The sequence below is a fragment of the Schistocerca nitens genome, chromosome 11 (genome assembly GCF_023898315.1).
Source record: "Schistocerca nitens isolate TAMUIC-IGC-003100 chromosome 11, iqSchNite1.1, whole genome shotgun sequence".
Lineage (NCBI taxonomy): Eukaryota > Metazoa > Arthropoda > Insecta > Orthoptera > Acrididae > Schistocerca > Schistocerca nitens.
The window spans coordinates 31,274,284-31,296,545 of record NC_064624.1 but is presented as its reverse complement, the minus strand read 5'-3'; the positions used below and the strand labels follow the sequence as shown (position 1 = coordinate 31,296,545).

General features: G+C 39.0%; 1 protein-coding gene across 6 annotated transcripts in view; it reads left to right on the top strand.

The window, feature by feature from the left end:
- Positions 1 to 22,262, top strand: part of LOC126212953 (zinc finger protein 708-like) — a 109,742-nt gene that overhangs the window by 58,672 nt on the left and 28,808 nt on the right. For all 6 annotated transcript variants that reach the window (XM_049940475.1, XM_049940473.1, XM_049940474.1 and 3 more), the window contains one exon: positions 18,757 to 18,794. In XM_049940475.1, the coding sequence (XP_049796432.1) occupies positions 18,757 to 18,794 (38 nt within the window). The remainder of the gene's footprint in view (positions 1 to 18,756; positions 18,795 to 22,262) is intronic.

The window sequence follows — 22,262 nt, the reverse complement described above, 5'->3', positions numbered from 1 at the left end:
CCAATGAAATTTTAAAATTTAAATATGATATTGTAGGGCTACAGGAAATAATATGGCAGGGGAATGGGCAGATAGATAAACCTGAGTACTCATTGGTATATAGTGGACCAGAAGAAAGAACAGGCCAACTTGGTACAATGTTTATAATAACTAGAGAAGTTAGGAAAAGCCTTCTAAAATTTGAACCCATTAATGAAAGGATGTGCTGACTCAGACTAAAAGGTAAATTTAGGAATATCTCAATAGTTAATGCACATGCACCAACAGAGGGAAAAGAGGATATAATTAAAGAACAGTTCTACGAAGACTTGGAAAAAGTATGCTGTGCAGTAACTAAATATGACCTAATGCTAGTAATAGAAGATTTTAATGCAAAAATAGGGAGGCATGAACATCCATATGGAGTTTCTGGAAAATATTCACTACATGAAGAAAACAATGAGAACGGAGACTAACTACGCCAATTCGCAGCAAGGAATAATATGATTATTAAAAGTACCCCCTTTCCACTCAAAAGGAACCTTCTGGGTGCTTGGAAGTCTGCAGCCAATGGAGTAGTCAATCAGATTGACCACATTTTAGTGATTGCATGCCACTCCACGTTAGTTACGGCTGTATGGAGCTGCAGAGGACCAAACTGTGATTCAGACCACTTTGTGATGAAATCAGTCTTGAGAGAGAAACTGCCACTAACAAATGGCAACAGAATGGGAAAGATGATGAAATGGAATACAAACTGAACATCCCTGATGAAGTACTAAGCAGAAAGTTGAGCAATGAAGAGACCACAGTAGGAGTAGATGAAAGGTGGAACAGGTTTGAAAAGCCATTAAGAATGCTGCAGAGGAAATAATAGGCATAAGAAGGAACAGATGAAACCAGGAATGGTTTGATGAAGATTGCAGGTCAGCAATAGAGGAAAAGAACAGGGCAAGAACAAAAGTGCTACAGAGGGAAACCAGAAATAATGTGGAACAATATCGAGAATTAAGGAGAAGAGCTAACAGACTGTGCAAGAGAAAGAAGAGAGTGGAATAAGAAGAAATTCAAGAACTAGAAGAACTAAAGGAACAGAGTGAAATAAGAAAGTTCTTTCATGCCATAGGCAAAATGAAGAATAGATTCCAACCAAAAACAGTGGCCTGTTCCAGTACAGATGGGAAAATAAGGGAGGAAGAACAGATAGTGGGAAGATGGGCAGGTTATTTCAAAGATACACTAAGCACCAGCCTAGAAGAAGAATAGACAGCCACACAGGAGGGAAGAGTGGAGCTGGAAGTAGACAATGAAACCAATGAGGCAAGAAAGCCAACACTACAAGAGGTCTCCCAGGCTGTGCACAAGTCAACAAACAATCGAGCCCATGGGGAAGACAGCATAATTGCTGAATTAATAAAAACTGGTTGTGATGCTGTATTAAAGGAACTGCACACATTAATATCAGATATATGGGAAACAGAAACTATGCCAGATAATTGGAAAATTGGAGTAATAGTCCCCATTCATAAGAAAGGGGACAGAACAGCATGTGAAAACTATAGAGGTGTAACACTCATAAGTACGGCTTATAAGATCTTCACAAGTATATTAAACGAAAGGATATAGAAGTGTGCAGAAGGCATACTAGGGGAATATCAGTATAGCTTTCGACCAGGCAGAGGAACAACTGATCAAATATTTGTGATAAGACAAATGATGAAAAAGTTCTATGAATATGATATAGATCTGCATTTCCTATTCATCGATTTCAAACAAGTCTTTGACACCATAAATTGGCAAGAACTGTAGAGAGTACTGAAAGAAGTTGGTGTACGTGCTAAATTAATGACTAATCAGACTGACAATGACAGAAACAAGAGCAAAAGTAAAGGTTCTTAGCAGAACGAGTGAAAGCTTTGACTTTATTAAAGGTGTGAAAGAAGGGGATAGTCTCTCCATTGTACTATTCAATATAGCCCTGCATAGTGTAGTAAATAAAATCAACAAAAGAGGCACCATATTTATGAAAACTAGCCAGATATGTGCATACGCTGATGACATTATTATAGTAGGAAGAAATACCAATACACTCCTAGTAACATACCGGGCAATGGAAACAGAAGCCTTAAAAATTGGCGTCATAGTAAATGAAAACAAAACAAAATATATGGTAATGTCACAATCTGAGGCCAGAAGAACCCCTAAAAACCTAAACATCAATGGGATATGCTTCAATGGAGTGTCCTCTTTTAACTACTTGGGAGCCCTAATAACAAATGGCAACAGTATTGGAAAGGCTGTAAGGGAAAGAATACAAGAAGGAAACAGAGCTTACTTTGCAAATATGGAGCTTTGCAAAAATAGCCTTGTTACAAGAAAAACTAAACTGCTAATATATAATTCCCTAGTCTGCCCAGTTATCACATACAGCTCAGAGGAATGGACATTGACAGAACACGATAAAAATGCACTAACAGGCATTGAGCGGAAAATACTACGCAAAATCTATGGGCCAATAAGGGAGGAAGAAGGCTCGAGAATATGCTACAGTGCCGAATTACAAGAGTTAATACAAGGCAGGGACATAATAAAATTTGTGAAATCACAGCGAATACGATGGCTAGGACACTTGGAGATAATGGCAGAGGATAGGATTCCGAAGAAAATGATGAAAGGTATGATCCATTCAGTCAGACGAAAAGGGAGACCTAGAAGAAGATGGATCTACGAAGTAATAATGGATATCACCAAATGGGAGTCCGGTGGTGGAAAAGAGCAGCAAATAACCAAGAAGTGTGGAGGAAGATTGTTGAAGGAGCCAAGGCTCACAAAGGGCTGTAGCACTACTACAGAAGAAGAATATAAAAATGTCCAGTGTTTGATTTAAAATTCCTGACAGGCTTAAAAGGGGCCATATATTCAATGCTGTGGGAAACCTCTCTCTATCTGGCAACACTGGATTCAACTGTCAGCAGTAGTGCACTGATGCGATGAACACGAGTTGTGGGGCTCCACGAGCTTACTAACTCGCTCCCCCTCCTGCCCTGCCATCACAGATCCAGAACACTGTCTAGCTTATGATGTGATGTGTCACTGCAGTTTACAGTGCCAGTGAACTTGAACTAGTGATTTGTGTTATCGGAAGCAGAAGAGTATTTTTTAGTACTTTCCTAGAGGGAAAAAATAGAGGTTTCATATGATGTGGGCTATAAATTGAAGGTAATATCATAAGCAGAACAATATGGAAACAGAGCAGCTGAGTGGCATTTTGGTCCTCCTCCACCAGATAGAGCCATTCGTCATTGGCTTGCTAGTAAAGAAGGACATGTGCAAATTGACGACTGAATGCAAATGCTCAAAACTACACTGGGGTCAAAAATTAAAGCAACAAATCACAACTTCCTTGTCCTGTGTTTAATTCACAATACAATCCTACAAATCGTCAACCAGATGACCGTACAGTCACATTCTGCATGGAAGGTGGCATTCCTGCCATATGACAACTATACCGTGTTGTTGGGGCCCCTATGAAACGAGATAGTGTTTGTTGAGTAGCCCCACATCCACAAATGCCATGTACACAGCCACATACAGTGCAGTATGACACAGAGAATATGCCTACCAGACTCAGCAGTGGAGGGCCATAGAAAGAAAGGAAGCAGGACAGTCAAAAATGGATATGGCCTGATAGCTTAGTGTGAATCGTTTGGTTGTTTCTTCGATGTGGTGACAATTCATAGAGACAGAAGCTGTATCCCAAAGTCCAGGGCAGGGCTGACCATGTGTCATTTCAGATGAGAGGACTGTTATTTGGCTGTAAGCTCACAACAGACCGCCTTATTACTGCACGGCAAGTGGCATGTGAGCTGCTGCATCCACTGGGTGTGTTGTATCAAGGCAAACTGTGTGCAGATGGCTTTGACAGAGTGACCTTTGTCAGAGACCTGCTGTATGTGTACCTTCGACACATCTTTACAGAAGGCAATGTCTAGAATGAGCAGGCACCTTGCTTGTCACTCAGGGCAGGCTGCCCTGTCTTGTGTTAGAATAGTGGACCCCGTGCTGCATTCTGCAATGTCACTGTGGGTGTCACAGGCATGTGGCATAGGCTGTGATAGTGGGACAAGAATCATGTAGTATACGAACCGCTGAGTACTTCTACGCTCCAGACTATGTTTGTTAAGGGTTTAAGGCATGCATTATAAATACTTCTGTGACGGCAAGTGGGGAAAAGCTTCCATCTAGCAAGTTGCAGGATTGGCTGTTGCTATACTATGCCCAGCGGGCTCTGCTTTGCAAAGCAAGTAGGCCATGTTTTGCTTTGTAATTCATAACACTCTCACCCATCGTCAGATGGCTCTGTTTCAACTCACTTCTGCTCTGGCATATTTTTTGACCATTTATGGTCAATATGCTACATCGGCCTTCTTCTTATCAAAACTCTGTCCCTCAGGTTGACCAAACCATACTACCCATTACACCAGAGCTACTGGGGACCAGTATTTCCTGCCTTATTTTGCCTCTTAAATATAATTCTACAAATTAGTTACCTTAACTCTTTCACGGAATGTTATACATTTCCCTAGGTCCCCTTGTCCTACACCTCAACTCAACCACCATGGAACTTAACTTCATTACTATGCTTCTTGCACAGTTTTTTCTAACTCTATAGTCCGCACATAAAAGCAAAAATAAATCGATTATTCTTCATACTATATCACAGTGCATTCTGCTTCATTCTGCTGCTTTTATGCTTGGATTATCCAACCCAGTGTAATCTGAACTATGGCTGGGTCCGAACTCAGTCGTGTTCTTTGTCTTTTATGTTCCAAAAGAACATCAGGCTCAGCAGAACAAGTGCCACTGCAGTAGTTCGTATGACAATAATCGGTGTTGTCTCATTCTGATGCTGATTTTCACAATATGAATTTACATGCTGCAATAAGGTTTCCAGGGAGACCGGTCCCTCCTGCTGGTTCTGCAGTGAGTTTATAGATTACATTAATTCTGGACCTACAGTTTGGTTCAAGCTGATTAGATTTGTGGTAGGTGGTATTTCCATGGGCTCCAAATGCAGCTGGGAAATACTCAAAGGAGTTATCCGTGAAATCATGGCAGACAGGCAGAATTAGGCTCCATTATGTTGCACGCTGTTCCATTTAATAAGAAAGCGTTCACCTTCCATTCTAGTTTCTTTGCTGATGTACCCGTCTGCTTCTTGAAACAACTAGCTGGTACTACCATCTTGACAAAGCTAGAGTACAACCATTGTGCCTTGACCTGCTGAAAGTACAATTCTGGCTTGACCATTTCCTTATTGCATTCCTTTTCCTCTAACAGTTTCACTGTACAAGAATCCTGCCCCACTCATATTACCATACCCAGACAGATGGTGATTTTTTCCCAGTGGCATTTTTGTGATGTTGCTTCCTCCATTTCTACTTGTCTTCCTTTGTCTTTTGCAGTTACTAATCAGGCAGGTAGGTTAGAAAATTTAAAAAGGGAAATGGATAGGTTAAAGTTAGATAAAGTGGGAATTAGTGAAGTTCGGTGGCAGGAGGAACAAGACTTTGGTCAGGTGATTACAGGGCTATAAATACAAAATCAAATAGGGGTAATGCAGGAGTAGGTTTAATAATGAATAAAAAATAGGAGTGCGGGTTAGCTACTACAAACAGCATAGTGAACGCATTATTGTGGCCAAGATAGACACAAAGCCCATGCCTACTACAGTAGTACAAGTTTATATGCCAACTAGCTCTGCAGATGATGAAGAAACTGATGAAATGTATGACGAGATAAAAGAAATTATTCAGGTAGTGAAGGGAGACGAAAATTTAATAGTCATGGGTGACTGGAATTCGTCAGTAGGAAAAGGGAGAGAAGGAAACATAGTAAGTGAATATGGATTGGGGGGAAGAAATGAAAGAGGAAGCCACCTTGTAGAATTTTGCACGGAGCATAACTTAATCATAGCTAACACTTGGTTCAAGAATCATAAAAGAAGGTTGTATACCTGGAAGAATCCTGGAGATACTAAAAGGTATCAGATAGATTATATAATGGTAAGACAGAGATTTAGGAACCAGGTTTTAACTGTAAGACATTTCCAGGGGCAGATGTGGACTCTGACCACAATATATTGGTTATGAACTGCAGATTGAAACTGAAGAAACTGCAAAAAGGTGGGAATTTAAGGAGATGGGACCTGGATAAACTGAAAGAACCAGAGGTTGTAGAGAGTTTCAGGGAGAGCATAAGGGAACAATTGACAGGATTGGGGGAAAGAAATACAGTAGAAGAAGAATGGGTAGCTTTGAGGGATGAAGTAGTGAAGGCAGCAGACGATCAAGTAGGTAAAAAGACGAGGGCTAATAGAAATCCTTGGGTAACAGAAGAAATATTGAATTTAATTGATGAAAGGAGAAAATATAAAAACGCAGTAAATGAAGCAGGCAAAAAGGAATACAAACGTCTCAAAAATGAGATCGACAGGAAGTGCAAAATGGCTAAGCACGGATGGCTAGAGGACAAATGTAAGGATGTAGAGGCTTGCCTCACTAGGGGTAAGATAGATACTGCCTACAGGAAAATTAAAGAGACCTTTGGAGAGAAGAGAACCACTTGTATGAATATCAAGAGCTCAGATGGCAACCCAGTTCTAAGCAGAGAAGGGAAGGCAGAAAGGTGGAAGGAGTATATAGAGGGTTTATACAAGGGCGATGTACTTGAGGACAATATTAAGGAAATGGAAGAGGATGTAGATGAAGATGAAATGGGAGATAAGATACTGCGTGAAGAGTTTGACAGAGCACTGAAAGACCTGAGTCGAAACAAGGCCCCGGGAGTAGACAACATTCCATTAGAACTACTGATGGCCTTGGGAGAGCCAGTCATGACAAAACTCTACCATCTGGTGAGCAAGATGTATGAGACAGGCGAAATACCCACAGACTTCAAAAAGAATATAATAATTCCAATCCCAAAGAAAGCAGGTGTTGACAGATGTGAAAATTACCGAACTATCAGTTTAATGAGTCACAGCTGCAAAATACTAACGCGAATTCTTTAGACGAATGGAAAAACTAGTAGAAGCGGACCTCGGGGAAGATCAGTTTGGATTCCGTAGAAATGTTGGAACATGTGAGGCAATACTAACCTTACGACTTACCTTAGAAGAAAGATTAAGAAAAGGCAAACCTACGTTTCTAGCATTTGTAGACTTAGATAAAGCCTTTGACAATGTTAACTGCAATACTCTCTTTCAAATTCTGAAGGTGGCAGGGGTAAAATACAGGGAGCGAAAGGCGATTTACAATTTGTACAGAAAGCAGATGGCAGTTATAAGAGTCGAGGGGCATGAAAGGGAAGCAGTGGTTGGGAAAGGAGTGAGACAGGGTTGTAGCCTCTCCCCGATGTTATTCAATCTGTATATTGAGCAAGCAGTAAAGGAAACAAAAGAAAAATTCGGAGTAGGTATTAAAATCCATGGAGAAGAAATAAAAAGTTTGAGGTTCGCCGATGACATTGTGATTATGTCAGAGACAGCAAAGGACTTGGAAGAGCAGTTGAACGGAATGGACAGTGTCTTGAAAGGAGGATATAAGATGAACATCAACAAAAGCAAAACGAGGATAATGGAATGTAGTCAAATTAAATTGTGTGATGCTGAGGGGATTAGATTAGGAAATGAGACACTTAAAGTAGTAAAGGAGTTTTTCTATTTAGCGAGTAAAATAACTGATGATGGTCGAAGTAGAGAGGATATAAAATGTAGACTGGCAATGGCAAGGAAATCGTTTCTGAAGAAGAGAAATTTGTTAACATCGAGTATAGATTTAAGTGTCAGGAAGTCGTTTCTGAAAGTATTTGTATGGAGTGTAGCCATGTATGGAAGTGAAACATGGACGATAACCGGTTTGGACAAGAAGAGAACAGAAGCTTTCGAAATGTGGTGCTACAGAAGAATGCTGAAGATAAGGTGGGTAGATCACGTAACTAATGAGGAGGTGTTGAATAGGATTGGGGAGAAGTTTGTGGCACAACTTGACTAGAGGAAGGGATCGGTTGGTAGGACATGTTTTGAGGCATAAAGGGATCACAAATTTAGCATTGGAGGGCAGCGTGGAGGGTAAAAATCGTAGAGGGAGACCAAGAGATGAATACACTAAGCAGATTCAGAAGGATGTAGGTTGCAGTAGGTACCGGGAGATGAAGAAACTTGCACAGGATAGAGTAGCATGGAGAGCTGCATCAAACCAGTCTCAGGACTGAAGACAACAACAACAACAGTTGCTGAGATTTTACTCTTACAAATTTCCCCACTACTTCCCTCTTGAAGAGTTACGTACAGATTATGTAGCACTCATGATGTGCTTGTTTCCCTGCTACTGTTACAGAAATGTAAACTTTAATTCCACCAGTTCTCTCACTGATGGTGTCTACTCCAAATTAATGGGCAAGTCTTTGTGCTGAGGTTCCAAAACCAGCATCAACTTTGGTGTTAGTTTCTTCTATACTTTCCTTGGACCCTTATATACTGACCTTCTTGTAACAAATTTACTCCTAGCTGAAATGCTGCCTTCTACAGACTGCAATCATTTTATCATTACTACTTTCCTATCTAAGACTTCTACTTGGGTTTTAGTTCCCTGATATTTTGAGTAATATGTAATACTGCTACTCTTCTGCTTCAGCTATCTGCATTGCCATGCTTTTACTCCGTTTCATGCATAAGTTCAATGTCAAATTCGCTTAGTCTTGCTGCCCATCATGTCAACCTATTGGGAAGGATTCTTTCACCACAACAACCATTTTAATGCCACACGATCTGTTATTACTCTAAATGTATTACCATAACAGATAAAATTTGAAATATGTTAGTCTATAAATAAGGTTAACATCTCATTCTCCATTGTGGAATAATTTCATTCTGCAGAATTCCGCTGCCTTGAGCGTAAGCTACTGGATGTTCTACACTTTCCACCTCTTCTGATAACACACAGCCTGGTGTATTGTTTTATGCATCACATAATAAAACAAATTCTCTATTAAAATCTGGAAATGCCACAGTTGGACTGTTTTAGTTAAGTACCAAAGTCATGAACCATGTAAGATGGATCTGGTGCAAGGTGTGGTTGAGCCAAAATAGTTTCCTGTCCAGTTAAATTTGTGATGCTTGAAGGAGGTTTGGAATGCAAACTAATTATATGGTCTGACCACCATGTTGGGCAGAACAATAACTGAAGAGTTTTAGCATTTCATTTCTGTCTGGTCAACTGAAAGTACTGTGGAGAACCACATAAAAAGTTTCTATGTTCGAGTCGTAGTTTCCTACCTTGTGACAGGAACTTTGCAATGATCGAGGAAAAAAGTGTCAAAAATTATGGCTCCTTTAGAATGGAAGCATGTCAGCGCTTAGGCCTCTGTAGAACATTCAAAACTGACTTCAGGAGGTGATGGAAGACTTCAAGGGCATAGGATCCATTGAGCTGGTTCACAAAACGCCACCAGCTTTGAAAATTACTGGTGTGCTCTGGTTGAAGTTATGCAGTGATGATCCGTGAGGCATAAGCATACTTCATCCATGTGAAAGATATTTTACTTTGAAACATGTGGTGAACGTGAAGTAAAGAAATTCTGATGCCTTGCGGTTTTTGGTTGCTCTGCAATGGGGTACTGAAACTTGTAAGGAGAAGAAAAGCGATCTATTGGACATGGAATCAAAATACAGGCATTTTATGAAAACATGCAGTGTGCCAACTGAGTGTAATGTATCAGATTTGGGTCTAAACTTGATAACAAACCCATGTTCCATAACTTTTTTAAGACCAAAGTAATCAGTTTACAATAAATATTAGTTTGTATCTTGTTATAAATTTCTTATTTAAAGCTTTCAGATTCTAGGCAACCTTATCATCACAGTAGAGAAAGAGTGATCTGCTGTAATGCTGTATATCAGTTGCTATACACTCTTTCCATTTTAATAGTTATTTATTTTCTAAAACCTATCCTGAGCGCAATTTTAAAAAGCACAACCAACTATTTTCAACAGTCTGCATCTGCACACAATATATTATTAATGGTTTTTGCCGATTTCCTAAAAACTCCAAAATATGCCATACAGCATTATTCCTGCTCATGCTTCATTTTGCTATGATTATGTGCATCTATCAGGTGACATTAATTGAGAATATGATTGATTGGAGCCTTTTTCCGGTTAGTAGAAAACTTTCATGGCCTCTGAGACATTTATAAGCTGCCGTTAGAGAAGGAACAAGTTCAGTGTAATATGAGCAGTATTGTACAGCCATCTCATATGATCCGGTTGCCCTTTTTTTCTATTAAGTGGCTACACAGTAGAAAATCAACAGAAATTGATCATCTCAAAATCTGTCATTTTGATGTTGGTGCCGGTACTGAAAGGAGAAACTCCATTACAAAATTCCATGATGAAATTGATTTGGAAGGGCTAATTGAATATTTTGGCCTTGTGTTTGTTATCTTCAGTTTGTGTGCCAGTAGCATTACTGACTCTGTGAGCTGACTCCTTACTTGAGAAAATTCAGTCAAGATGTATAATATTAATGTTCTGAAATTGGTACTATGATGTGTTTCCAGGCTGGTGAACAAAGCTGATGGTGGAATGTACCTCTACAGTCCCATGCATAGGTCAGGCCCATTCAGCACTGAGTATATACCCTGATAACACCACCAGCTGTCTACTGTAGATTTTGTCAGTCAAGCAACATCTAAAAGTATAAAGTTATTCATATATTTCAATAGTTAACACATAATTAAACAAGTTACTTAAACAGATGTTAAATGCAGTGGAAAGGAAATAATAAGGAAATGTAAACACAGTGGCAAAGTTAAGCTGAATGCTGTGTGCTGTCAGTGTAAGACACTAAAATAGAAATGGCCATACATATTATCAATAACTTGAATTATATAGGTTTACATAAGAAGCTTAAATACTAAATGCAGTGAAATAGTGTGACTAAGAATACTCGGCAGATTCCCCAGTTACATAAGCTACTGTGACATCAGAACTAAAATCTAAGTTTCAACTATGTGTTAATATAAATTGATTAGTGATGCTGTGTCACTGTCCATCAAAGTACAGAAAAAAGACCTATCAGTTGTGCAAAGTGAAAGTTCTTCAGTCTCAAAAACATAAATGAATTGAATGTAATGAGAAAATGCCAAAATCCTATCATCCATACAATTTTAGTGTGTTCAAATGGCACAACTGGTTGGCTGCCCAGAGACTTCAGTTCAACTACTGTCAAAACCTACCCAGACTTAGCAGTAACTGTTCATTAGCCCAGACTATGTGAGAAACAAATATATTACCAAAGACTATGAGGCACAGCAGCACGGCTTATTTATAACCTCAAGAAACCACACCATGCTAGTCATTTTCAAAACATCATGCAAAAGTAAATTAAAATAAGTGATTGAAAGTACATTGTTTTTATTGAAACTAAACAACTTGAAATAAGCACCTTCCTATGCTGGTCACTTTGAAGCTTACCAAACATTCTTGGATAAATATCACATTAAATATCAGTGAAAACATGATAAACTGGCATCATATACAACTGTTAAAATAAGTAAATACAAGGAAATATTTCGATACAAACAAGTTTGTCAAATCAGGTGAGATCATAATTTCTTGTTTACATACATTTTGCTTGAGGTTACTATGTAGCACATACCAATTGAAGTGGACCTCTCTTGATCACACTGCATAATACGAGGGCTATCCACAAAGTACATTACGTTTTGGAATTAAAAATAAAGTATTGGAAATTTTTTTTATTATATACAGATGAAAGCCACAATTAAATACTACTTTTCTACATAGTTGCCATTTAAATTAAGGCACTTATCGTAGCGATGGACGAGCTTGGAAATTCCTTCGTCGTATAATTCTTAGTCACACAATTTCACTGCATTTAGTATTTAAGCTTCTTATGTAAACCTATATAATTCAAGTTATTGATTATAAGTATGGCCATTTCTATTTTAGTATCTTACACTGACAGCACACAGCATTCAGCTTAACTTTGCCACTGTGTTCCAATAGATGATTCTATATTGAAATGGATTCAAGCACACCATCTAAATGGTACTATATTTGCTACAAAAATGACTCGAATATATGCTTGTAAGCTAGTGCTACAGTGGAGCTTAACTGATATTAAGGGTGAAAATGTTTGGTGCTACAGGTTTATGAAGCCTCATGGACTTTGCATGCGAACCAAGACCAAAACGTCATATAAAATGCCATAAGGGTGCGAAGAGAGAATATTATCATTCCATCACACTATTATACAACATTGAAAGAAAATAATTGTGGAACTAAGCTAAATAGTGAATATGATGGTCTTGATGTGCCAAGTAACAAAATTGTTGCCATGAAAGGTGCTAAAACAGTAACTATAAAAACAAGTGAACATGAAAAATGCACTACACTATTGTTCTTTCATGTTGTGTTGGAGGTACTGAACTAAATCCAGTGATCATTTTCAAGTTTTAAACAATGTCAGAACCTTCTGAAATACTCGCAGGTGTTGTTCACATACATGACAAGGGTTGGATGGTTGAGGCCGGTACAAAATTATGGATTGTGTTGGAGCGAAGGAAAGGCACTTCATTGAAGAAGAGTTCTCTTCTTGTGCTAGATCACTTGAGTAGTCGTTTGTAAACTTCTGTGAAAGAGAAATTGAGACAGTTAAATACAGAGCTTGCTGTTATTGCTGGAGGACTTACTTCAAAATTGCAACTTCTTGATGTCGACACTACACTGAAGAGCCAAAGAAGCTGGTACACCTGTGTAATATCATGTAGGACCCCAGTAAGCATGCAGAAGTGCCACAACATGACATGGCATGGATTCAACTAATGTCTGAAGTAGTGCTGGAGGGGGAATTGACGCCATGAATCTTGCAGGGCTGACCATAAATCCAAGGGAGTACATGGGAGCGGAGATCTTTTCTGAACAGCACATTGCAAGGCATCCCAGATACTCTTAATAATGTTAATGGTGGGGGAATTAGAATGCTAGCAGAAGTGTTTCTCAGAAGAGTGTTTGTGGAACCACTCTGTAGCAGTTGTGGATGTGTGGGTTGTCGCATTGTCCTGCTGGAACTGCCCAAGTCGTCTGGAATGCACAATGGACATGAGTGGATGCAGCTGATCAGACAGGATGCTTATGTACATGTCACCTGTCAGTCATATCTAGATGTATCAGGGGTCCCATACAACTACAGCACACACCCCACAACACCATTACAGAACCAACACGAGCTTGAACAGTCCCCTGCTGACAAGCAGGGTCCATGGATTCATGAGGCTGTCTCCATACCTATACACTTCCATCCACTCAATACAATTTGAAATTAGATTTGTCTGACCAGTCAACATGTTTCCAGTCATCAACAGTCCAATGTCGGTATTGACAGTTGCAGGTGGGGTGTAATACTTTGTGTTGTGCAGTCATCAAAGGTGCACAAGTGGACCTTTGGCTCCAAAAGCCCATATCAGTGATGTTTTGTTGAATAGTTTGCCTGTTAATACTTTTTGATGGCCCAGCATTGAAACCTACAGCAATTTGCAGGATTGCACTTATGTGACATTGAATGATTCTCTTCGGTTGTTGTTGGCCCCATTCTTGCAGTATCTTTTTCTGGCCACAACGATGTAAGAAATTTTTTGTTTTACTGGGTTACTGATATTCACTGTACACTTTTGAAATGGTCACATGAGAAGATCCCCACTTCATTGCTACCTCAGAAATGCTATGCCCCATTGCTCATGCTCTGGCTGTAACAACACGTTCAGACTTAATTAAATCTTAATTACCTGCCGTTGTCGCAGCAGAAACAGCTGGTTCAGCACTTGTCGTATATAGGTATTGCAGACTGCAGTGTTATATTTTCTTTGTTCACATGTCTCTGTCTTTGAATACGATTGCTTAGACCAGTTTCAGTGCCACTTCAGTGTATTTACGGTGTATATGGAAGAGGATTGGAACAAATGGATGATGGACTAAGCCCAACATGAAATCATGACAAAGGGGGTATTAAAATGATCTACAAACAAATAAGTGTGTCGGTCAATAAAGCTGTTGTGATCTAGGGTGAAAGAAAATATCACAGTTAAATCTTTCACGAAGGATGGCATAAGTAATGCTCTCAGTAGTAGTGAAGACCATCTTACATATAAAGAGGACAGTGATGTGGAGGAAAGAGGGAAGTTCAGATATTGAATTTCAGTGATTTTTAAAGGTCGTTTTGGTTTTATAAACTGAGAAATTTTTAGGCTGACTTTGCAATTTATTGATAAAGTGGTAAAATGTACTTTTCTTAAAAATTGCTTGAAAATTAAGGTGCACTTTACAGTCTGTAAAGTATGGTAGTTATTTTATTTGAATGCATTTTGATTTGATCTGATGAGCTCACGTAAAACAATGTACTTAAGGATTGTTGCTGCTGTCCAGAGGGTCATCAGGTTACGTATAGTGATCTGCAGAACAAAACAGTATTTGTTCTCTGCCACTGTTTACTATTTGCTCATTTCATCTCACCATGGGTCTAAATACAGTTCTACTACAGTAACACAAAAATGTTTTATAGAAAGCATTAGTTTCACTTACATAAACATAAGTGTATAATAGAAAAAACTGCCATGGGTAATTGAAAAATATGAAATTGTAATCTATTTAGTACAAGTCTACATATAGTTTAAATAAGGTTATGTTACATCAAGAGAGAAGTAATTCTTTTGACTGAAAAGTAATTTGTAGGTCTCACTATATAAGAATAAAAGTATTTTGGGATCTGAAGAACAAATCACTATTTGGTGCATACCCATGGTCTTTGATCACAGCTGCACATCAATTTGGCATTGAATACACAAGCTTTTGTAATTCGTCAATTGGGAGTTCTGACCATAGGTCCAATAAGATACCAGCAAATTGATTCTTGTTCTTCTATCATGAACACATCAATTCAGTGCATATCAGAGGCATTCAGCTGGATTTAGATCCATGCTTTGGCTTATGCACCCAAAAAGTTTGTTTTTGGTCAGAAAAGAATTGTTTTGAAAATAGACAAGAGGTGTGTTTAGAATCATTGACCTACTGAAATATCCAATTATTTGACATATTCTTTCTTCTACATGGAATCATATTATTTTCTAAAATGTTACTGTACTGGAAACATCCCCATCTTAGACCTGTCTTTGGCATTCTAAGTTCGAGTTTTACTTCCAAACTCTATCCTGTCCCTAGTTTTTGAATTTATGAGTGGGTTTATGTCATTTACCATGTAGATCACTTGTTACTACATGATTTTTTACAGTAGACTTGTCAGCATAGTCTATGATGTTGCTTGAGATCATCCCTAATATGGTGAGATGTTTCTCGTGGAGCAGCAGCTGATAGCTTACAAATCTTTCTGTCCTTCTTCCTCACTCTTCTTCAAGCATGACCTGACCTTGGTTTATTGGTTACTGTTATTTCATGTACTGACTGTGCACACTTGTTGTGATATGCCATATTGTATAGCAGTACTAGACTGCTACCTCCCAATCTTGAAGACATGCAAAACAGCTTGTCTCACATCAAGCAAGTGTTCTGTTTTGGTATGCTTCTAGTTCTCTACAAGTAAACAATCTCTTAGTGAATGTGTGAGAAATAGTAGTTAATGAATACTATACCATCATGGCAAGTTATGTAATTTTCAGCTAAAGGAATATATACTTACATTGTTGTTGTACCATCTTGTTCGTTCACTAGATACGAAACCACAGCAGCATGAAGCTCTTGATGGAGTGACACTTCCATGTGTTTTTCTTTTGTGACTGCATGCAAGCAGTACAGACAGCATAATAATGTAACTGCAAAATATTTATGAACACTGCTGTAGCTTAACAAAATACTCCGAATACTGTTGCCAGCATATTTGCAGAGACTCTTTGACCTCCTTGCTGTAATTTGTTTGTAGTACATACACCATCACTATGCTTTCCTGATAAGGTATTGCAAATGTGGAACAAAAAAAATTTTTTTGTCCTGCTCCAATACAGGCCAGCTAAGGTTTTACATTTCTTTATGCTACTACTTCATCTGCACACTTCTTTCTTTCTTTCTTTCTTCTCTCCTGATGTCCAGTTACTATCTTGTCTTCTTGGAACTATTTTGTTACGGAGAATTTATCAACTCAATTCTGTTTCTGTATTTGGTTTGATTCAATTTCTTGCTTATTTATATAAGTTTCTTATAGGTCTTTGTGCACTTCTGTAAGCCAATGAGTTATTTTTTTAAGTTTTTAGTACTGCTGCACAGTTTTTCTTTTTAGTATCCTAAGACTCATTAGCCTTCTTTGCCAAATTTTGTCTCCAGTTATTTTCCTACATATTTATCTATACTTCTGTATTTCTTCTGAAATTAAATGTTTTTGATGGTGTTCTGTTTCCTAATATCTTTTCTTTTGTGGTAATTTTCACTATCTTTTGTTGATTCTAAAATTAGTATTTGTGATAGATGTGTATTCTGGCCAAATGACTGCCTTGCAAGTCAGTTTTGGCTACAGGACTTCTCCTAGATACTTAACTTTGTCTTCCCCTGTTACTCCCATACTTCGTATTTGATTGGGATGTTGCAGTCCTGTTGTTAGCCATTACTGCTTCACTGCTTCTTATCAGAGGAGATGAGTAGTAATGCTTTTCCTACTGTTTCTCTTCCTATCTGTTTTGTGCTTTCTCTACACTGTCAGTATTGCTGGGTTATCTACAAAATTTGAACAGACAATTTTGACATTATCCATTTTCTAAATAGTATTCAACTTCTGGTATTAGATTCTGACAACTGCTCCATCTGTTCAGTGTTCACTTGTTCAAGTATGGTCTGAAAGAAGAATGGAGTTAGTCCATTGCCTTGGGTAAAGTCTGTTCATATCTCAAATGAGACTGAAGTTCTTTTGATAGGATTCGTGTTGTCTTTCGTATTTCAGATTCTTTAAGAATATTGGATAAAAGCAGTCTCGCTTTATAGTCATAAGGCTTCTGAAATTTTACAAATGTATTCCAATAGTATTTTGCTCCTTTAGTCTTTTATCATTTTGCCTTTCATAGGACCTTGCTGTCTAAGCTATTTCTGATATATCTTGCATTGTAGAATTTCTGCTTTTGTTTTCTCCTTGAACTTTTCATGGAATTTCCTTGAATCTTCTGTGAACATAGTTATCAGTTATTCTAGGCCAAGAATCTTATTATTCAGTGGTAATGGTCAATTTCAACAGGTATCTATGTCTGACTCTGAAATTAATCATCTTTTTGGAATTGTGCTTTGCTATTGGCACATAAGCCATCTGATATTCCCAAATCATATTATTGTTGACCTCATATCTTTTTGGTGGAATATGTGGGGGTAGGGGGGTGTTTGCTGCCAACAATTTTGCTGAATGTCCTTTTTTACCATCTTTCCTTTTTTCTTATATCCTCAGTCAGGCAGCCGTTTATAAATGAAAACATTTTCTCCCTGGACTGTTACAGAATGTATTTATTCAAAATTGTTAATTTGGCAGTTGCACGATTCTCAAGTAATAGCTCAATGTGACATATGAATGCTTTGTAATTCCGTTTGAGACAACACTTTCTTTGTGTTAACCATGTTTACAAATTCCATATTCATTATAAGACAAGTGTCTTTGTCATGTGTATGCCTATACAATAGTAGTACTTCATGTAATAATTTCCATCAAAGTCATGTCATACTGCACATCTTAATTTCCACTCCCCATGCACCAGATGTTACATTTAATGGCTTTGACTTAGTTCATAGTAAGCTCTCACTTGAGAATGGCATAAGTCAAAATTCCAGTTGTGAATAAATACGTTTAATAGCAGTTTAGGCAGAAAATGTACTCATCTCCATTCTGTACCAGTTTGAGGATAAAAAATTTAATAAAATCGATGATTGTGTACCTCTCATTTATATATTGAATTATTGCAGGGAGAGAGTCTTTCTGGAGGTAATGAAAAATTTGGTGCCAATTGCAACATAGATTTGCCATTTATGAGTACAGAGCCTGGTCCTGGAGTAGTTTCATGAATTTCTTCCCTGTGTTCTCTGCGAAGAATCTACAGTTCTCCGAACGTGGTATTTCTTCATCTGTGAATGTACTATTTTGTAGTGCCAAGTTTAACTTGTCCATTTACAATGCCTGAAAGTATTTAGAGTTTGCCAATATTTATTAATGTTTCTATATTTAATGGTCAAAGCCTGTATGTAGTTTTGGATGTGAACTTAAGGTTGGGTTTAGAAGTCACTCCTCACCTCTGCAAGTTGCTCTGGGCTGCCCAGAGCACAAAGGACCAAATGTGTCACTTCCGATGATTGATTCAACTGTCAGAATTCGTAATAAGAAAAAGTAAACGTAAATTTCACCCAAGGTGTAAGTGCATGGCAGATTAAAGATGTTTTTGGTCACTTTTCTTTGTGAAGTGTTGGAGGAAGTATGATTACAACTCAATTACGGGCTTGTATTTTTATTTACAGTACTGAAGACAAAGGGAGAAAATAGAGAATTCTGACTACCATTCTGTTTCATTAACTGCAACAGTTTATCATGTCCTCTTTAATGATATTTTCAAGCCTCAGTTACAGCATTTTGTGGACCAATCACATGTTGGTGGGTGTTAATATAATGGTATTTATATACTGTCTCATCATTTGTAAATCACTTTACATTTCTTGAAATATTTCAGGTGGAAACCTCAACAAGATACAGATACGATAGTGCAAGGTAAGTTTTCATAATTCACTGCAGAACTTTTCGAGAAATAAAAATTTTTATTTATTAATTGTGAGAGTACTTCAGATATAAAATGCACTACTGTAATTATTCAGTATTAGTGATAAGCAACAACATTACAAGGCAGTATGGTCAGTAATGCTATTCTCTGCAACAGTCATTATGTCACTGTTCCTAAATATGTAGAGCGAATGTCTAATATCCATACAGGAAAACCAAAGTTCAGGTGGAATGTCACATGAAAATCACTGAAATTCAACAGATTCATCTTGATGAGCACAAGCTAATATCATACTGCAATAGAAAAGTAGGAAGGAAGGATGAGTGGCTATATATTCAAAAATTGGAGCTGATTCCTGGCCTTCCAGATTAATGAATATAGTGTTGAACAGCTCTTTCAACGCTGTGCCACATTGGTGCTCAGGAAGCACACAAGCTTGTTGTAGTGACAGTGTACAGGCCACCATCAAGAAGAATCTTAAGTATCTGCTGCCACTTTCAGTAAGGCTGTGGAGACTTAACTGGTGAATTCTCATTCTCTTTGTTTCTCCTGCGTCCCGGGGTGTTCCTGAATGCTGGCCCATTCATGAGACACATTACAGGTGACAAGGTAACGCATAATTCCCAGCTCCGGATCAACAGGTAGGGTTCGCACGTACACTCTGATACAGTCCAGGCCCAGAGAGGGGTAACTGCCTAAGCTGTTACCTTCCCAAATCCCAATTGGTCCCTCTGTCAGGAGTTTGGGAGGTGTGACCTGAGGTGTGACCTGAGGTGTGAACAGTCATTTATGGTGGGTGATTCCCCCCTCTGAGGGTGCCCCCACTTGGAAGGAGCATGCCATTGTAGATGTTGGCAATCATGGGGATTTGTTTTTTTTTACAGTGGCTCACCATCTTAGTGCGTGTCTGCTAAACGTAAACAGAATGAGGCTAAAGATTTGAAGACCCTCCCAACTGCACCTCGGTTCCTCATGGTATCATGTACTGGAGGTGGTCCATCCTTTGCTACAGTTAATGTGTGCATTATTCTGAAAGGTGGTGTTGCAGTTGCAGGCTCTGTGAAATCCTATTCTCATTTATGTAATGCAACTTTGCTTCTGAAGACGTATTGTGATTCTCAAGCTCAACTGCTTACAGCATTACATATCCAGAGCTATCCTGTTCGTGTGGAGAACCATCTTAAACTGAACTCTTCACATGGTGTTCTTTACGTTGTGATGCTTGATGGCCTCACAGAGGGAGAAGTCCACAGTCATCTCTCTCATCATGGCATCACTGCGGCCCATTGTGTAATTGAAAAGATGGATGCAAACTTAATGCCCACATGCATTCTTTTTCTACCGTTTGCTTGAGTAATGTTTGCCTCAAAGATTAAGGCAGGCTATGAAGTCATCATGGTCCAACCTTACATTCCAAACCAGATGAGTTCCTACAAGTGTCAACATTATAATAAAAGACATATCCTGTCAAAACATGGCCAAATGTGTTACTCTTGGCAGAGATGCTCACGAGGGCAGCAGTTTCCTCCTCCTCTCTGCTGTCTCAATTGTAATCCCATGAATTTCCCATGTGTCTTAACGAGCGAACCATACAGGAGATCTGAGTGAAGGACATCAAACTCCACTTTGTCACTCACAGTTGTTAGCTAGTCAAAATCTGTGAATTTTATGATTCGCATTTACAGTACCGTTGCTGCTATGCTATGCATAATGGGGGATATGCCCACCCAGACTTGCGACCACAAGTTCAGTATTGCAGTGGTGGAGTTACCCAGGTCACAGTAGCATCCCCATCTCCTCCTACAGATGCGTAACAAGCCATCTGATCTTTGTCCCTTGTGGTGAAATAAATTGTAACACAACTGTCAATCTGAAAGGACAAAAGCAATACTCGCGCAAAGACTTTCTACAGCTAAAAAACATGATATTTATCTGGCAACTAGAAAGTTCTAAGAAATCGTACAAAAACAAACGGTCTTCACCTTCCTTGACTAGGAGATCCTCTTCAGTGGTGTTGGCACATATACTCTCACCTGGCTGACCTCCATTTTGCTGGTGCCCGCTGCCTACCAATTTTCTGCCATGGGATTCACAGGATGGCCCAGGGACAGTGCCAATATGTTTTTAGATCTCATGGAACAGGATTTAGATCTCATGGAACAGGATTTTCCAGCCTCTGCCCCTGTAGCAGTGAATTTTTGAAGGTGGGCACTCAGCAGCTACCAAGGTGACTAACCTTCATTTGTTCCCTCCTCCCCAATCCCCATTATGACTTCTCCAATGGAACGTTTGTGGCATTAGATCGAGCCAATAGGAATTACAGCTGTTCTTGGAATTGCAGTGTCTGCTTTTTTCTGCTTCCAAGAATAAAAATTGTCCTCACAACCCCTTTGACCTCTCATGTTTCTTCTGGTCCACTTTCACCTTTCCCCCACAGACAGCATTCCACCTCATGGGGGAGCCATGTTGGTCATCGGTCTCATTGGACACTCGACTGCTAGCTATGGCAGTCTGCACTTTTCTTTCTCATTTCACCTTTTTTCTTTTGTAACATTTACACTCCTCCGTGATTTGCTGTTACCAAGTTGGACTTGCTCCAGCTCATTTGTCAGCTCCCTCACTCCTTTTTCCTGCTTGATTAGTTTAATGCCCGCCATCTGCTTTCGGGCTCTAGGAGAACCTGTCCGAGAGGTTTAGTCTTAACTGACGTTCTGAATCCTCTCTCATACCAGTGAAATGCCCATGTCCCTTTCAGATTCCATGCACATTTATTACCATATAGACCACATGTTCTGCACTGTCCAGCTTGCCCGTCATCTCAAATGGCCCATTCCCTCTGACACATACTCAAATGATCACTTTCTGTGTGCTGTCTATTCGCAGACTCTTACCCCACCTGAGTGCAAACCCAATTTGCAGCTTTCTAAGGCCGACTGGAGGCTTTACTCGTCCCTCGCGACCTTTACACAACTGTGATGACCAGGTAAAGTATCTTCCAAAACTTATCCTTACTGCTGCAGAATGTTCCGTGCCGTGTACTTCAAGTTGACTGTAGCATGTTCTGGTCCCTGGTAGACTGAGGCATGCAGCAATGTGTTTCACTGGTGGAGATGTGCTCTTCACCCTATGATGGTGAGTTATATTCATTCTGAAGAGAGGTGTGTGCAGTGTTGTCACATTTTTCGGGATACTAAAAACCTACCTGAATGTCGTTTATTAGGTATTTTAAGTTTCACTCCCTCTTCTGTTGTGTGGAGCAACATTCATCGGATCTCTGGGACCAAACTCGATTCCCCAATTCCTGGTATGACCATGATGTCAATTCCCATGCTATCTCCAACACATCGGACAGCTATTTTACAGAGATTTCAAGCCCCACCCACTATAACGGTGCCTTCCATGTGTAGAGGACAAGGGAGTTATTTTTTTGGAAATACGGTGCGAAATTTTGATTTAGT